The sequence below is a fragment of the Amblyomma mixtum genome, chromosome 3 (genome assembly GCF_055824585.1).
Source record: "Amblyomma mixtum isolate Tamu chromosome 3, ASM5582458v1, whole genome shotgun sequence".
In the NCBI taxonomy this organism is placed as follows: domain Eukaryota; kingdom Metazoa; phylum Arthropoda; class Arachnida; order Ixodida; family Ixodidae; genus Amblyomma; species Amblyomma mixtum.
In genome coordinates, this window is record NC_143014.1 from 373927319 (window position 1) to 373945318 (window position 18000).

The 18000-nt window shown below is 45.7% G+C and overlaps 2 protein-coding genes across 4 annotated transcripts in view; one reads left to right on the forward strand and one right to left on the reverse strand.

Moving 5' to 3' along the window:
* ash2 (Set1/Ash2 histone methyltransferase complex subunit ash2) overlaps positions 1 to 8225 on the reverse strand; it is a 67855-nt gene extending 59630 nt beyond the window's left edge. For 2 of the 3 annotated variants that reach the window (XR_016291693.1, XM_089584324.1), the window contains exons 1-3: positions 7730 to 8217; positions 5550 to 5639; positions 1183 to 1271 (exon numbers count right to left, since the gene is read on the reverse strand). Coding sequence is in view for 2 of the 3 variants with exons in the window: in XM_089584324.1 (XP_089440450.1) it covers positions 1183 to 1271; positions 5550 to 5639; positions 7730 to 8085 (535 nt within the window). In the remaining variant the exon portion in view is untranslated. Of the gene's footprint in view, positions 1 to 1182; positions 1272 to 5549; positions 5640 to 7729 lie in introns of all 3 variants that reach the window. The other variant, XM_089584325.1, reaches the window with a different exon arrangement.
* Positions 8226 to 8610: 385 nt separating this feature from the next.
* The window catches only part of LOC149356797 (uncharacterized), a 42210-nt gene continuing 32820 nt past the window's right edge, over positions 8611 to 18000 (forward strand). Inside the window, exon 1 of the mRNA XM_089584326.1 lies at positions 8611 to 8820. Coding sequence (XP_089440452.1) covers positions 8637 to 8820 — 184 coding nt within the window. The 5' untranslated portion in view covers positions 8611 to 8636. The remainder of the gene's footprint in view (positions 8821 to 18000) is intronic.

Sequence of the window (18000 nt, forward strand, 5' to 3'; positions counted from 1 at the left end):
CCGGTACTTCTTCCACTGGTACATATCAGAAAGCAACCAACAAATCACCTGCTGGCAAATACTGCTCATCTACAAGATTTAAATCTGTGCATAACTCGCCTGAACTTCCCTGCTCAAAGCACATACAGGTGCAGCCAAAATAATAGTGAGGACGCTTGGCTATTTAAACTTTTCTCGTGCATTCTGTAGAGAAAATTTTAAGGGTCTTTGGGGCTTTGAGCTAGCGTAACAGTGGCACTTGCTGGTGTAGGTATTAAGCAACTCTTAATTTTCGCTAGGTTAGGTGCGAGAGGAGTTTTACTGCTGAAGCACGCTTTGTACTGTTATGGCATGTACAGCTCAAATTCACCATGAGTGCATAAAGAATCAGTTTGTGCATCATTGGAAAGGCCATGCACTGCACAATAACGGTGGGAGGAAATTTTCTCTCTGCATTTGTAACTGAAGCGTGCAGCATACCTCAAACGGGAAACACTTAAGATGAAGCTGAATGTGCTTTTCTTTTTCATGCAAAACCTAAATAGAATAACCACAGCAGCAAAGCAGACAACCAACTACAGTTAGCGAGGGCACTGTTAATTGTCATGACCACATTCGTGCTCTGCATGCACGCTGCCTACGCTGTTATGATGCTCTGTAAGTGCAAGAAAACAACCAGCATCAGTGCAGCGTATACACAGCCCGTGAAAACGGTCTATACTGGCACTCAAAACCCGTCTAGCTAGCCCTCCCTTCTCTTCCAAAAACACCCCTATGGCTTATAACTAGCTACAACTTTGTCTTACATGCACAGTAACCTTTGATTAACACTTTTCCTTCAACACTAGCACACAAATTTTTGGGACACTGACCTTGTGCCCTTGAGTATGGCAAGTCAAGGTGTTCAGGGAGCACTGACAAATAAAGCGCAATGATCGCTCTCTCTGCAGCACACATCCTTACATAGGCTTTTCCAACTGACTTGACGTCAGCACCCGCACGTTTACTTTCAAATTCCCCGACTATTTCAGTCACAATAGGCAAGAAAACATAGTGGCCGATGACAATGGACAGGATACATGATCTAATCATGTCTATTCATAATCCATTCACCTATGGCCAGGATCAAGCCTGGGCACAGCAACCGAACTGTGCAGCCACCACTGCCACAAAGATAAAAAAAAAATGGAAAGTACTACTCACTCGGCTGTTTCTTTGAGAAGCTTTCATTGCCATTTGGATTGCACAGTTTGCAGGTAAAGGTGTAGTTGGTCATGAATGGAAGTGATTTCCTGCAAGACACAAATTTGCCTGCTCATCAAGAGCAAAGCCATAACGTCCCAGGCCAAAGTAGTGACAGCGCTCGTCGTACAGCACCTCCAACTCACCTCCATGTATGCCAACGCGCCTTTGTGCGAATATTCCCATACGTTTGATAGTCAGTTAATATTTATTCCGTGAAATTGATATCTGAGAATTACTGAACGTTTACAAATATTCTGCAGCACAATTGTGAGACATTCCAGCGGCGAAAAAAGACACGGACGGAGGTGAGTCCCGTGTCTTTTTTCGCCACCGGGACATCTCACAATTGTACTAGCAAGCAACTAGCCCCCAGCTTTCTACGCTTAAAGGGACACTGAGGAGAAATTGAAGTTGACTTGCATCGACAGAATACCAGCTCCTGATTACAAAAACGCCATTCATACTGACAACAAAGCTCCTGTAACATAGAAAAGAGCAAGAACCAAAATACAGGTATCGCCGCCACAGGCCAAACTCGCAAGTACAAGCTTCATGGCGTCATAGAACAAAACAGTGTTGCTAGAACCAATAGTTCTAGCAACACTAGGACACGAGAAGCTACGAATCACTGAGGCGCAGCAAATGCATGCGCAAATCACCTTGACGTCGCCAGATGGCGCCACGTACCCGATAGCTACGCGCGCTCCTGCAGCGCCGGGACCAATCAGCGCTTGCTCTCAGCGGTATTGGGGCTCCCGGTATTCCGCTAACGGTAACAAGGTACACGGTATGCTAAAGGCTTCTATTTGCGAGAACTTCGTTGACGACTTCGAGAACGGGATCCATTGTAACGCTGGCACAACGCCGGTGCAAATGTAAACGAAGCGACGGCCGCAATAGCCGATAGATGCCTTCAACGTGCGGCCGGCGGTAGCTTTCTTTTCGGCTGCTGCTGGGCCGCACTGCTGGCCGCCAGAAATCACGGAGTCTGCGTTACGTCATGTGAATGTCATGTTTCACGTCACTTAGTTCTGTGTCGTCATAGCAGAATCCCAAGTTTGAATCAAAGCGGCGGGAAAAACTATTTCAACTTTGAATCCAAATTTCTTAGAAATAAATGCATCTTTCGTTGCCGGCCAAGTGGCAACAAAGCCATGAAATGCCGAACTATCGGATTTTGCTATAAAAAAAATATTAATGGAGCTCTCCTCAGTGTCCCTTTAATTCAGCAGCGACCAAACACCGCCCAGACTTAAATCCGACCATGGCGAAACCACAGTATCTGAGCAAATTATCCCAGAATCAAGCGTAAAGTGTCTGGAAAGCAATACAACGGCATCCGCTTTGCCTTCTTCAGCGTCGTTTATCGCATGGACCAATCACACTACGATGCTGCTAGGCTTGGACCTGATGTGAAATTCCACATGTGGTGAGAATAACATGGCCGACCAGCCACCTAGAACCATCGCGAGAAAGCGCACGGTTTTATGCTTGATCGCTCCATAATGTGCCACACACTTGACTCCCAGATCCATGGCACTCATCCTATCCCCTTCACAGCTCTCCTAGCGTGAGCTCCACCATCTCACTTTGGACAACTTGTACATGTGGGACAGCCCACTTGCAGGATTTCACACAGGTCTCTCCAAGGGCAATCGAGTCAAGCTGTAACTGGCAGGGCAGCAAGTTATATTGCAAAAAACCCAGCCTACCACACAATGCATATCAACCTCCCATGTGCGCGTAATAGTAGATGTGATGACAATCAGAGGGCCCTGTTGCTAGGTCGAAAACTGCTTGGCTTCTCAGCCTCGCCAATGTTGCCAGCTGTCCAAGCACAGCAGCGTGCCACTTTCCAAAGCCCAGTCTTCCAATGTGTGTTTGCCTCGCTTACACGTTGCTCATGCAGCGCCCTGAAAGTGGGCTGTTGTTGTGGGCTGTTTAGGTGGGGAGGCAATTTATAACTTGACATTTCTTACAGTCCCTTAAGTCTGAGAGGTTTTACTATCCATCATGTTACCTTTCATTGCCAATCGTGCCAATTTCATTTTGTTCCTTACTTTGCAAAACCACATTACAGGCCGTGTAGTGCTTTGCTACTGGCCTTAGCCTGCTGACCTGAAAGACGCGGGTTCAATCCCGCCCACAGCGGTCGAATTTCGATGGAGGTGAAATTCTAGAGGCCCGTGCACAGCGCAATGTCAGTGCATGAACCCCAGTTGGTCGCCCTTCACTTCGGCATCCTTTACAGCCTGAGTCGCTTTGGGACGTTAAACCCCCATAACCCATAAAACTGCTTTGCTGTTTAAAAAAGCTGTACACATTTCAAAGCATTGTTTTTTTTTGTATGGGAATGAGTCAGTCTAGTTTTGTTTATTTCAGCTGAAAAGACCCCATACTATTCTGAAAAAATTAAGGTCAACAATATGCCTACTTTTTGTACAGAACAGATATTTGATTCAATATTTGAATGCATTCCTTCATATTCGTATCTTATTCATATTCAAAAATTTCAATATTTGCACACCCTCAAAAAATAATCCAATCTACCTGACTGAATGACTACACCCGAAAAGCCCACATACATAACATGCTGCAGATCAGTAGATGGAGTTTTTAATTACAATACACTGTGATGCCAACGCCATTACCAATGGAAAATTTCCTCCCTAAATAGGCAATAGAGAGGAAAAGGAGCACTCTTGAGGGCAGCATTTTTCAGAAGTGACCACTTGACCGTAGGGGTGTTATGTAAGAAATTAAAAACATCTGTTTCCTGCTTGATTCAATGCTTGCAACAAGAAATGGCCAATTATGCACTAAATTCAGAATGTGTACTGAACTTTACTGAGATGTGGAGCTACATCCGCAGCATCTGTGGCGTTGAATACCATGATTCATGTTATGAGTTATGTGGGCAACGTGAATACCACAGAAGCCAAATTTCAATCGATCCGAAGTCAAAACATCATTCTTTGTGTTCACTGGTATCCTGTGCATAGTGTTTAGGCTGTTACTGCTTGCTGCAGTCCACATGAAGGCACCATGAGCTCAGTATGACGCTCATTTCCTTCGCCCTGCGTTAATCCTGGTGTTGGATTCGTTCCGTGGACACCTGTCCCCTGAGGTGAAAAAGCTGCAAGACACAAAAACCCACCTAGCTGTTATTCCGACAGAGACGACATCTGTGCTGCTGCCTAAATAAACCACTTAGGAACAAGGTGTGGAAACTGTACACCGACTGGATCCGGGAGGATCAGACCCTGATACCCTAGGGAACAATCAAGTGCCTGTGCACATCAGAGATCACCGAGTAGGTGTCTGCCGCCTGGCCTGCCTCATGACAAGGTTATTCATGAAATGCTCCATATCGAATGACCTCGATGGCATTAAGGATGACATCATCTGGGAAGTCGACAACGGGAAAGAGGACTCGGTTTTCCAGAACTCGGCCCCCCCCCCCCCCCCCCCCCAAAATGAGGAACAGTGAATGTTTTCAAAAAAAGAGTGCTGGCCGCAATGTCCATTAAAGGTAGACACTGTTTTTCCATCTACTGATCTCGCGTTAAATTTGTGGTTTCATCTTTTCTGACTGGGCAGCATGTCAAGTCGTCCCTTGCGTTGCATTCAAGTAAATAAGGCAGCTGGCAGGTTAGTAACCAGTCGTGGTAGACACGGTGTAAAAAAACCAGAAGCAACTGCTGACAGAGGCATAAGGAGCCTTGCACAGTGTTGCTGCTCTCACTAGGCTTCACTGATTGCACCAAGCGTCTTGCACACTCCATCCCATTGTAATCACACGAGGTAACCTTAGAAATAGGGAAACAACGCACTCAAACAGACTTACATCCCACAAGTGCTTTAAAACATTTGTCACGTTTAACAGTTACACCCCTGTGCACCACAAATCGGACCGACAGAATCATGCACAGTCACCAAAACCAAGCATGGCATAAGGAAATGTTTCTAAGTTATTTAATTTGTGCTGTTGATCAGTGGAAAATTAGTAGTGCCATCATTTTATGGCTGAAAGATAACATTAGGTTACCAACTTTCCATTGATCAAAGCTGCAAATTAAAGAAATTAAGCTATTGCTGAAAGAACGCATGAACATTTCCCTATGCTTTCCTTGGTTTTGGTGACTGTTGGATGCATGCCACAAGAAGCCCCTCATTTCCCTACCCTTGTTTGCTCTACAGACATTTTCGGTGTGTCAACACTGAAAATGTATGCAAGCATGCCAAGCTATGCATTGTCACGATTAAGCAATAACGGTGCATCCTGATGACAGGTTATCAGTTTGAGCACAAAGCCAACGACTTACCCGAGAGGTATTGATAAGCATACATCATGAAACCACTTAAGGCAGGCAATGCACTGGACTTCAATGAGGTTCATGTTGCGCCTGAATCCACTGAAAAACAAAACAGAACAATTCGTGAATGCAGGGCACATGGAGATGACAGCGGAAGATGACTTCACTGGCGAGCTCAATACTTGGGAGCACCATAGCACTATTCGACCGGAGCTTACGTGATCCTTCTAGCTATGTCAACAGAGCTTAGCATATTCTAGAGCAAACTATAGTTCACTGCTTCAGTTTTTGGCTGTGTCAAGGAATGAGATCTTTTGCGGTCTGCAAGGTTTTCACTAACCGAGAGGGGCCACAAAAATAGCAAAGGAACTACTCTCAAGCTGTATCAATGGCAAGTACTTCATCCTGATATGACCAACATGAACAGTACCAAGAAAATCAGGGCCAAGTGGCAGAAGTATTGGTCTCCTTCGCCCTTAGTAGCCGCTCAAAGGCAAGTGCCGAGAGAATGTCACCCAGGAAATTATGCCGGAAGAATAGACACTGCCTTCCTTCATATTAAAGGTGCACTGAAGAGGAATCTGAACTCGTCTTTTTGCCGCGGGGACTCGATCCACACGTTCCGAGCATTCTTAGAAGCTTCGATTTATTGCCCTGTGTGGCTGATTTTCCTAATTAAATCGAATTAACGTCCGGCTCCCGCCTTTCTTTTTTGAATTCTCCCTCGTACGGTGGGCGGAGTCAACCAACGCGTGGAGTGCCTTGCAGCCAGCTCCGTGGAGGCCTTGCTTTCGCTTTATTTTGTTTTTTAGGCTTCCGTGAATAAATAGTTTCATTCGCAGATAATATAGCCGCAAAATAAGCCCGCAGAAATAAAAATACGCGTGGACTATTTGCTTCTACGGACTACTACGTATTACTCCGCCGATGGCAGAGCGGGAAGCCGCCGCAGGACTGGGTGAAAGGCACTCCACGCGTTGGTCGACTCCGCCCACCGTATGAGGGAGAATTAAAAAAAGAAAGGTGGGAGCCGGACGTTAATTCGATTTAATTAGGAAAATCAGCCACACAGGGCAATAAATCGAAGTTTCTAAGAATGCTCGGAACGTGCAGATTGAGTTCCCGCGGCAAAAAGATGAGTTCAGATTCCTCTTCAGTGCACCTTTAACAGTTAGCGTCTAAGAAAGATCTGCAATGTTCTGAAACACCAGTCACAAAAATGTTGCAAAAATGAGACTTAGCACACTGCACAAATAACTCATTACCATGCCACTAGTGAAAAATTGTTTACCAAGCTTCTGTCACATAATGCTCACAGAACCATAACTAATGGTGTCTTCGGCTGACGGTACTCGTGCGTCGTACATTCAGCTGGGACGAGCATGACACGAGTGTGCGCCATCAAGGAGACCGACAATGAAGTGTGGTGCAATCTTATCGTGCTGTGCGTGCAAGCAGATGCCACAAGCAGATGACGCAGAGAATTTCGCTCCGCAGTGACCAAAAGGGAACTTCAACAAAGAGAAAAAAACAGATGAAGCATCACAAGTAAGTATATCTTAAAGAAATGTTGGATATAATAGCAGTTGCAATGCATTTATTTGCACAAAAATCAGGCAGCCGCTGGCTGACGAGCCATTTGCCCTGCCCTTATGAGAAAATTAAAGGTTTTCGTCCTGCTAGTCCAAACTTAGCTTAGGCAGGGGACTTTATAAGATCGTACTTTCTGTCAACGTATACACACGTTAAAGGATGTCAATAAAGCGACAATGTGGCGGCCAGCTGAAATCACCTACAGATATTTCTGGCAGTTACTCTACCTGTACAGCATATGCATCAAAAAGGCAAGCGTAAAACCTGCACCATCAGCATCTCGCCAGCATACTCGTGGGTCCCGCATTTCCCACCGTTACTACGAACGCCTGGTTCAAGCACGGTCCCGCGCGATGCTACTGAAGAGCTTGTTACTAATTGTACAGCGTTGGCCGCTCTTGAGGATGGCCTCCGAAATTTTCGAGTCTCGGAGGCTACGGTGTACACAGGGCAGAAAGAGCGACGACACTCTGCGAGTGTTTCGCACGTTCTGCTGAGGTACAAAGGAGCGCACCACTCGTGCCACATTTGATGCCACTCAGCCGAAGACACCATAAGCAACAAGAACTCATTAAGATTATTTCTTGGCGTGTTACCAATAGCACTGGATAGAGTTCCTCGAGCTATCAGAGGCCGATTTCTCGGCGGGATCCAGGACGTCGCCCGTCTGCGCGGAATGGTCGCCGTTGGTGGCATCCGAGGCGGGCTCTTCCATGTTCGATTCCTCTTCCATGGGGATGTCCCTGGCTCCGCTGTCGCTTTCCTTCATCACCTTGTCGGCGTCAGATTCAGTGCTGCTCGCTTCGTCAACTACGTCGTCGCCCTTCGTAGTGCCCTGCGAGTTATCATCCATGTCCACGTTTTCAGGCCCCTTGCACACAGACAGCGCCGTGCCCCGCATTTCGGCGCTCACATTACTTGACAAGGCCTGCTCACTGGACTCCGTACTCATTCTAGGAAAACTCACGTATTCCGCTGGCAGCTAAGGTCTCACGTACTGTCGCTACACTTCGACGCTGGCCCCGTTAAACAAAACGATCAGTTGCGCGGCGACTCACGCCTTCGCAGAATAGAACGTTCAGCGCCATTTTAGACGCTTAGCAGTTGGTGGCTCCCCTTCGAGGGCTAAAATGAAATAGCATTGTTGTTTAATAATAATAGTTATTCCGTGCGCATTTAAAGCAAAAAAAACGATTCTACAAAGATAACTTACAATAATTTTAACTTTAATTTATCACTTTTTGTATATCCAGACACGCTTACATTAAAAATAGAAACACCTAAGTAAACTTTTTTTTTTTCGCGTATCTTGCAAAATCAAACTTTCAGATCATAAACTCAAGCAGGAAAATTAGTATTATTTACATATATTTTACCGCACCTTAGAATTTAATTACGTAACACTGTTTATTCTCAGTTTTGTCAGTTTCGGTTTCGCCTGATAAAGCTTTCAGCAGTGAGAGGACGCCACGGATGTCAAGCGCAGCTATGATCTGATCGACTATGGAAGCCTGCTGCTCCCGAAACAACACAGGCTATTACATTTCGCTCCGTGCATCTAATTCAACTCCCTCTAAAGCTCATTTAATCCTCGCCCCAAGCGACCGAACGCTGTCATTTTTCAAGCGCTGGAATGTGAACAGTACGTGTTGGTGCATTGTTATCAGCATGGTCATCTTTGTAACAGGTAAAGCCCTCTCATCTCGTTATTTGCTTTGTAAACATTTGTTCATTCGGACTGCAGTCAGCTGTTGATCTAATTTCATTTTCTCTTGCACTTTACTGTGTAACCCCGCAGTAAATCAGCCTGGTGTGGGACTTTGCCACCTTACTTTGATGTCTGGTGTGCTGCGCGCTTTACAGGAGGCCTCGGTGAAGTGTTAACGCGTTAGCTGAAGCGCTTCTGAAGGAATGGTACAACGCCGCAAATAATCTCGGATACATTACCACGCGCATCTGTGTTTACATCTTGTGTTACCTACGCCAGTTCTGATGTATGCACAAATGGAAGATGCAAATTCAATCACCGGAGAGATCGTACGTCGCGCGCAAGCCCAGCTTTCATTCGGCTCTTTTTTTTATTATTCGAAGACTTGCATGCGGCATAAAAAAGGGGCTGTCGATAAACTAAAGTAGGTCGCGGAGGCTGTTCTCTACCAGAAACCCGAGCAGCGTAACTGTCTGTCAGGCAAGGTAAGGTGTTCCCTGAGTAGCCTAAATCCAACTTCCAGTAGTCTTCTTCTCGAGTCCTACATTCCTGGGCACGTCCACAAAAGGTGCGAAGCTCCCCCCTCAGCGGCCGCGTGGAACATTCGGGACATGTGATGGGCACTGCATCTTCCTGAGAGCCCCATCGGCACGTCACCGACGGGATACCGCCTCAGCCCTTATACAAGAGCTGAGGCGGTTCATTAGATCGTTACCATCTCCCATGCATAACCTTTTGTAGTCATTGCGAGCACGAAGGAATTTGAGCCCGAAAGTATTCGATCTTTGCTTTTTTCAGGTCTGAGTTCAATTTGTTTCTCTAGGATTTAAACTATCACGACATTTAACAAAAACATGAAACTTAATTCTTTTTTTTTTCTCTCTTATTCGTTTGAACAAGTCCACAGTCAGCCAGGGTTTCCGCATTCTTTTTCGTTTCGTTTTATGTTCGCACAAGGGAAAAGCTGCATCATAGCAGTGTAGCAGCCTACTCAAGAATATTTTGTAGGCGACTATAACAGCTAGTTTCCTTGTAAACGTCATCCCAGCTTTCTTGATCAGGCTGCAAAAATGTCGCAGGCTTTGGTGCATTAATTGTGCGAGGCCAGCTCTTTTCTTTGTTGCTTCTGTATTTACCAGTCACAGGGGGCCCAAGCAGAATACTGGAAGGTGGTCACTGAGGTCGCATATCATGACACCCGCAGAAATATCCTCACAACTCATGTTGGTAACACAGATATCCAGGGACGTTGCGGTATCAATAGTCACCCTTGTAAGAATTGTCACAACGTTGGTGCAAGCATACAGGTGCATAATGTCGCGGAATTCGTGTGCATTCGTGCTGTCCGATATTGTATCAATATCCACATCTCCGAGAATAATAAACGATTTTGTGATAGCTCCAACACAACTCAGTGCACTTTCTAAAAAGTCACAAAAATCGGACACGATACCAGACGGCGGTCTGTATATGGCTCCAATCGCAGTATCAGATATTTTAACAAACAGGCTTTCTGTGTTTTGGTCACTCCTGGTCAAGTTATCTAGAACTTCACACCGCATACTTTCCTCAACATACACAGCTACTCCACCTCCCCTTTTTGCCTCCCTGCATACGCTTTCGCACGTATAACCTGGCAAGTAAGGCGGAATGTCGTCTTTTGTTAACCAGGTTTCTGTTAAAACTATTACTTCAAATTTAATGGTCAGGGACTGCAGGAATATAGCTAGATCATCTGTTTTGTTTCTTATGCTGCGCATGTTGAAATGAATACTTGTAAGCTCTCGTTCTCTTGTTTTATAAGCTTTGTTGAAAGCTTCAGAATCATAATAGCAACACTCGGCCATCTCCATTGCAAACGTTCAGTGAGCGTTAGGAGCAGTCCTGCAGTATTCGCTTAGGTTACAATTTTCTCCAGGTCAGACACACTGGCAATTCTAATGACATCTGCAGTCCCATCCCTGCGCGCATAAATTTTTCCATGGGAGGTCCACACGAACTTTCATCTCATCACTTTCTTGCGGGCAACCGCAGCACCCAAGAGCTTTTTGTTCGAGGCAGTTAAGTGCTCATTTACGTACACAGAACAGCTTTCCCCGCCGAACTCGAGATCTTTAGTTGTTAGCCCCTTTTTCCGGAATTTCTGCAGAACCTTGTCCCGTTTAGTGCGCTGTACAAAACGGACAACAATGTTTTTTTCCTGTTTGCTTGAATGTTGGGACGCGGTGGCATACATCAATGTCGGAGTCAGCTATTGGTTCATCTAGGAAAGCTCCAATTCTCTTGAGAGCGTCGCATGGGTCGCCGGCATCTGGCACCCCTTTGATCTCAAGATTATTTGCTCTCTGGTACTGTTCCAACTCTTCTGCCCTTGCACTCAGCCGCTTATTTTCTGCTGTCAGCTCATCGTTCTTTTTCGTCAGCACCTGAACATCTTTTCGCAGCTCTTTACCTCATTCTTGATTTCATTTACGCCATCACACGTGTCATTGCACTTTTTCACGCTGTCTTTCAACGTCCTAAGATCAGCCCCCAGTACCCGCTTCGGATCTTCTACCGCCTTACTGATACCTTTCACATCGTTGCTCATGGCGAACAATGTAGTGCGTGACACAGATTAGCACCACATTCAGAACATGTACGAACACAAAGCAGTTGGAGCACCTCGACACTGAATGCTGTGTTCGGCAGTGGCGCACAGTTTTCTGGTTTGCATAATAAGGAGCAAAAGCCTCACCTGCAATAGCAAAAATATTCCTTCACACGGTGTCTGTTCCACGCCGCCGCCGAACTGAAGCCGGGCTGCGCAGTCGCGCTCAGTTCCACCGCGCATGCGCTGCAGGGTGTTGAGACGAGCTCAGGAGCCGGCGATCGCTTCTTTCTTCACGGGCGATGGAAGCAGCAGGCTTGCAGAACTGCACTATAGTGCCTAGAATATACTGGCAGTATATTCTAGGCACTATAACTACACTAGCAAAAAATATTGTTTAACACGGTGTCTGTTGCGCGCCGCTGCAGAACTCAATTTTCAATTGGATCGCCCAATAGACGATGGATGGATGGATGGATAGGAGCGCCCCCTTTGAAACGGGGTGGTGGCAATTTCCACCATGCTCAGCTTTTCTTTACTATTTTTTTGTTCACTGTGTTTGTTTAAGATTCGCCATCATCTTTACCTACGGTTTCCTACAATTCTAACCTTATGCCACATCTCTGCTTTTCAGCCACCAATCCTCCAATCGCTTTTTGCTAACTTCCACTGCAGATTTATTTACATGACCATTGTTATCTTTAAACCCTAGGGCCTCAGGAAGAGTGACTGTGCCTGCATCGACATCCGGATGGATACCATCACATTTGATTATGAGGTGTTCAATAGACGATATGCGAAATTGCTTGGCGGTCTGGCAACACCGCGCCCACAACTTCCGGTTTCCATCTTGGCGCGGTCGAGCTCGTCGAGCTGGTGCATCGTTTGCTATGCGTACTTTCTTCTTGCGAGTGGAATTTCAACAGGCAAGCTTCAGCTGCTGCGTTGTTTTCACAGCTGATCTTAGACTAAATGTATACGTGCTTTCAATAAGCGCCAGCTTACTCCTACCGCGTCCTCAGCTTCGCTTGAAGTCTGGCGCTGATGATCGCAATAATCGGCACTCGAAAGTGGGTTGGAAAGTCGAACCGTGACCGTGTGCTGTTGCCGTTTTAATGCTCGCATTAAAGCACCAGTTCAAGCATCACGCATTATCATGGCTATTTTATTCCCAGGTGGACGCGAATTCATCTGGTAGGGTAGCGAGCGGTTATTTTGCGGTGAGTGCTCACGTGTGTTGACAAACTTCTGTGACAGTGCGAACTTTCATTCGCGCCGACGCCAGGAGCTTCGTGCATTGCAGTATAATCACACAAGACCCTCGACCAGCTGCGTAATTCGATTCATTTACTGTAATGTGTAATGCGCATCCGCGGTTTTCAACGTCACCGTTTCAGAGCCCGGTGCCGGCTGACTTTCGGCACAATTCGTTGAAACCGCGTCCTGCTTAAGACGCAGTCAGTCAGTCGACATCAACAAGAGGAAAGTAGGCATGCACATATAATTCAAAATATTGTAAGCAAAGACGCAGCTTTTTTTTTTTTTCAGATAAGCACTGAGCCACCGCGGCGCCTTGATTAGAGAAAGATGCTACAGCTGTAGGTGCATGCACGGACTCGATACGCTGGTCAAGCTGTGTGTGCAGGGGCGAAATTAGCATGTTCGGTTGCTTCCGAAACTTAATTAGCTTACTCCCAAACTTGGACAAATGGCTTTGTTGCGAAGCAAGCTGTTGAAGCTTGCCACAACGATAATAAAATCTGATGGCCTGAAGCGTTTTCAGAACACTGTTGCACGAACTTTCTAGCTTAGAAATGCGTCCCTCCTTCATAATAAAGTAGCTATATTATTCGCTTTTTTTTTAGATTTTCGTCGCCGCAGATATGGAAGGTATAGGAATCCTCAAGAAATAAAGCATTCGCACCTCAGTTTTTATACGTAGGGTGTATTGCTTCATATGCGTATGGTCCAGAGAGTTCGCTCGCCCTTCTAAAACTAATTGAACGCGGGAAAAACTTAACTGAACACGTAGCAAACTAAGCTGTAATCGGCATATGGTTCTTCGAGTGAACTTATTTCGCCACGGCACGAGCGATTGGCCCGCTCAAAAAAATTACCTTCTCTATTACGTTGTTCAAGTATGCGTCTATATATATTCACGCCCGACCGGGGAGTTGATAAATGCACGAAATCGGCTTCTAATTTTGATCACAGACAACAAAGGCTGTGGTCCTTATCTTAATTTAAACGCAAATCACCTCGAGAGATTTGTCAAAAATCAGCGCAGAAAGCGAAAGCTGCGCACTGATCCGCGCGCTGACACATGATACCTCGCATGGCGTTTTGTGTTACTAAAACGTTGGGACGGAGTAAAAAAATAAAAAAGCGAAAATCTGGAACGCACCCAAGCAACCACAGATATCCGTCGGACGTACGAGCTAGATCCGAACGTCCTTTGCCGAGATCGTACGTCCATCGGACGTACGAACACAATCCGATTTCGGATATCCGTATTCGTACATCCGCCGTACGTACGGACAGTGTCCACTTTTTATATCCGCATGAGAGACGAGGTGGACGTCCGAAGGATGTAAGGTCAAGTATCTTCCCAGGCCATGAGTATGGACGTTTTTTATTTCACAGAAAATTCGAGTCTTTCGTGGATGTATACTGTTTTATTTGCATCAGTTGGAGGGTTTGACGCGAAGACGTTTGTAAATTGGTACGATTCCACTCCTACCTGCAGTGCAAGAGCCGCCAACGAGCTAAATTTATCTAAGAGGAGAAGCAGGTGTTGCAGAATTTTGCAAGAACTCAATGACTAGTTTTATATTTATAAAACTTCTCCAAATTAGAGGAGTTGCGCGATATGTCCACTGTTTTGCTAGCTAAACTTGCCATTGAAACCATTCGTAAGCATCAAAACTCCCGTGCATTCTGCTATCACCATCATCATAGATGTCAGTTCGCGGTCAGACCAATCCAATCCATCAGTACGGCTCCTTAGCGCTGTTGTTGATATGTCGCGTAGTGTTGTCGCGCAGATCTTTATAGCTTGTTATTATAAAATGTGGCTTTGTTCGGTCTGTGGACGAAAGTTGTATGTAACTTCAGCAATTCGAAAGATACGGGAAGCGCCTGAAGCTCTTCTGGAGCACCGGAATCCCGTACTGCGTCGACCTTGGTGTTGCACATGTGATTGCCTACGAAGGTATGTATCCAGTACACTTCTTGGAACTTTGCTTCTAGAACAATGCAGCATGCTCATATAACATTCGTTCACAGGACAGTGGGAGCAGTAAGCGCGAGGAGATGGCTTCCCCAAGTGTGTGCTGTTCTCACACTTTCGGGAGCCTACATCACACAGCTGCGGGAGCCCTCAACTCGCTTGACTAATTCCCACTCCTCTTCAAAGTTGCGGGACGGAGTGTTTTCGCATCTTGTTAATTTTTAAGGCATCGCTATGTTCACTGTGCCTATATAGAGTGACAACGCGCGAAAGGCAGACCATAGAAGCACGTGAGGTCGCAGTGGTTCGCAACGGAAGCTTTGCGGCTTTCTGTGCACAGTCGCGTACAGTGCTGCGCAGGTTAGTGCCCTAAGGCTCATGAAAATAAATAAAGAACATATACATTGTCAAATATGGTGTGAAAAGTGAGAGCTGTTATTGCCTTATACTTATTGAGGTGTTAAAGTGCATTGTCTGTTATACTTGCAGCATTAAACACTTCTGTTAATTGGTTCCAAAGTTTTTACTTGGGCTACTGCATTGTGCCATTTGTTTCACATGACTGATGTTTGCCGCGTTCTTTTTTATTTCAGAAATCCTGTGGGTGGGAAGATTACGGATGTGTGTCCCAAGCTTGCCACATTTTAAGAGTCACATTTAAGAAATTTTCCCAATGTAACCCATTGCTCTGCTGATGTATCATCAACCACAATAAAATATGCGTGCTATGCATCAAATTGTTTTTGGTTTTATTGCATTGCGCTGAGTGAAAAAAGCACGCATGCACCATATATGCGAATATTCGAGAAAGATCCGCCAATGGACGTACTCAACTGGACGTCCGTCGGCGGGCGAACCGTATACCTTTGGCCACCTTTCGGACGGCCGACGGACGTCTACCGGCTGTGTGCGGATGTTCAGCGTACGTACAGAACATACGAAATAGACCTCTGTCGGCCGTCCGAAGGATATCGGTGGTTGCTTGGGCACCTAGTTCTGGCACGCACCGTAGTGTCTTTTCGCAGTGGAGAGGGTAGCGCAACACTGCATCGGCATTTTACTTTTCAAACGAAGAGCAGCCGTTTTAACCCAACGCTGGGCAGCGGTTTCGTTTTCTGTACCGTGCCAACATGGAGGACTTAGTTCTCGGAGCGTCGAGAGATGGCGCTGCGCATTTCGCATATCGTCTATTGTTTCCACAGATCAACCACACACCGCACATGTGTCATCTTCGTTAAATGCGCAGCGCCATCTCTCGGCGCTCCGAGAACTAAGTCCTCCATGTTGGTTCGGTACAGAAAACGAAACCGCTGCCCAGCGTTGGGTTAAAACGGCTGCGCTTCGTTTGAAAAGTAAAATGCCGATGCAGTGTTGCGCTACCCTGTCCACTGTGAAAAGACACTACGATGCGTGCCAGAACTAGGTGCGTTCCAGCTTTTCGCTTTTCGATTTTTTTACTCCGTCCCAACGTTTTAGTAACACAAAACGCCATGCGAGGTATCATGTGTCAGCACGCGGATCAGTGCGCAGCTTTCGCTTTCTGCTCTGATTTTTGACAATGTTTTCGAGGTGATTTACGTTTACATTAAGATAGGGACCACAGCCTTTGTTTTCTCTGATCAAAATTAGAAGCCGATTTCGTGCATTTATCAACTCTCCGGTCGGACGTGAATATATATAGACGCATATTTGAACAACGTAATAGAGAAGGTAATTTTTTTGAGCGGGCCAATTGCTCGTGCCGTGGCGAAATAAGTTCACTCGAAGAACCATATGCCGGTTACTGCTTAGTTTGCTACGTGTTCAGTTAAGTTTTTCCCGCGTTCAATTAGTTTTAGAAGGGCGAGCAAACTCTCTGGACCATACGGTTGTTGCAAGATCCCACGCATTGTTTTCTTATAATGTCGTGCGATCGCTCCCGCATATAGTTATGCGCGTTAAGGCATCTTTGTGAAGCAATAAACCCTACGTATAAAAACTGAGGTGCGAATGCTTTGTTTCTTGAGGATTCCTATACATTCGATATCTGTGGCGACGAAAATGTAAAAAAAAAGAAGCGATAATATAGCTACTTTATTATGAAGGAGGGACGCATTTCTAAGCTAGAAAGTACATACGTGCAACAGTGTTCTGAAAACGCTTCAGGCCATCCGGTTTTTTTTTATCGTTGTGGCAAGCTCCAACAGCTTGCTTCGCAACAAAACCATTTGTCCAAGTTTGGGAGAAAGCTAATTAAGTTTCGGAAGCAACCGAACATGCTAATTTCGCCCCTGCACACACAGCTTGACCAGCGTATCGAGTCCGTGCATGCACCTACAGCTGTAGCATCTTTCTCTAATCAAGCCGCCGCGGTGGCTCAGTGCTTATCTGAAAAAAAAAAACGCTACGTCTTTGCTTATAATATTTTGAATTATAAGTGCACGCCTACTTTCCTCTTGAATAGTTCTAAGTGCCCACAGAACTATCGCTTTGTAGCCGATCCCTTTTTTTTTTGGCAGCGTTCCTGCACACCTCACCTCACCCCCCCCCCCCGCTCCCCCCCCCCCTTCTTCGTAAAATGTTTAGTCTGAGTCCGCCTCGTGAATTGTATGCATCTGTACTGCATTTCTATGAACCTTGGAAAAATTCTGTCTAAGTTGATCGGAATTGATTGCAAGGTGCCGCCGCATGTACGACGAATATTTTCTTCTGAGGTGGACACATTCCGACACCCTGCGGCGCTAACCCTGTCAATAGCAATTTCACGTCTCTTGCGCAATGTCGATTCATCTCAAGGGTAAACAGAAATTGACAACTGCCCACTTCTCTCTACCATTTTCTTTACCAACCATAGTTTATAAGGGTGGACAGGCATCCGTCGAGCGTTGACTAAATTGTATAGCTGTCTTTGTTATAGTTTTCTTATCACAGATGTAATATCATTTGATAAAAAAATATATTTTTTGAGCGCTAGAGTTGGCAGGTTACACTCTAGACCAGGAGTGTTCCGACTACTACTAATATTACTATGCATAAACAGTGACGAAGTGATTGCACGCGCAAAAGACGAGGGCAGAAGGAAGGACACACGAACGGCACTGATTTCAACTATAAGGTTCACTGAAAAAAAAATACATGGGACATAAACATAAATAATTTGCTTGATATCACACCTTTCTTATTTTTGGCGTCCGCTTTCTCATTTCGCTTACTTAGTAATTTGCTCTGTGCAATGATGTCCACAATCATCACTAACTCTCCCAAGTTTCCACTGTATCGACGTTGTGCCTTTTGCAGTGCGGGCTGGGCAGCATTATTTTTTTTCTTTGCTACCACTAATATATGTCACGGCATTGAAAAC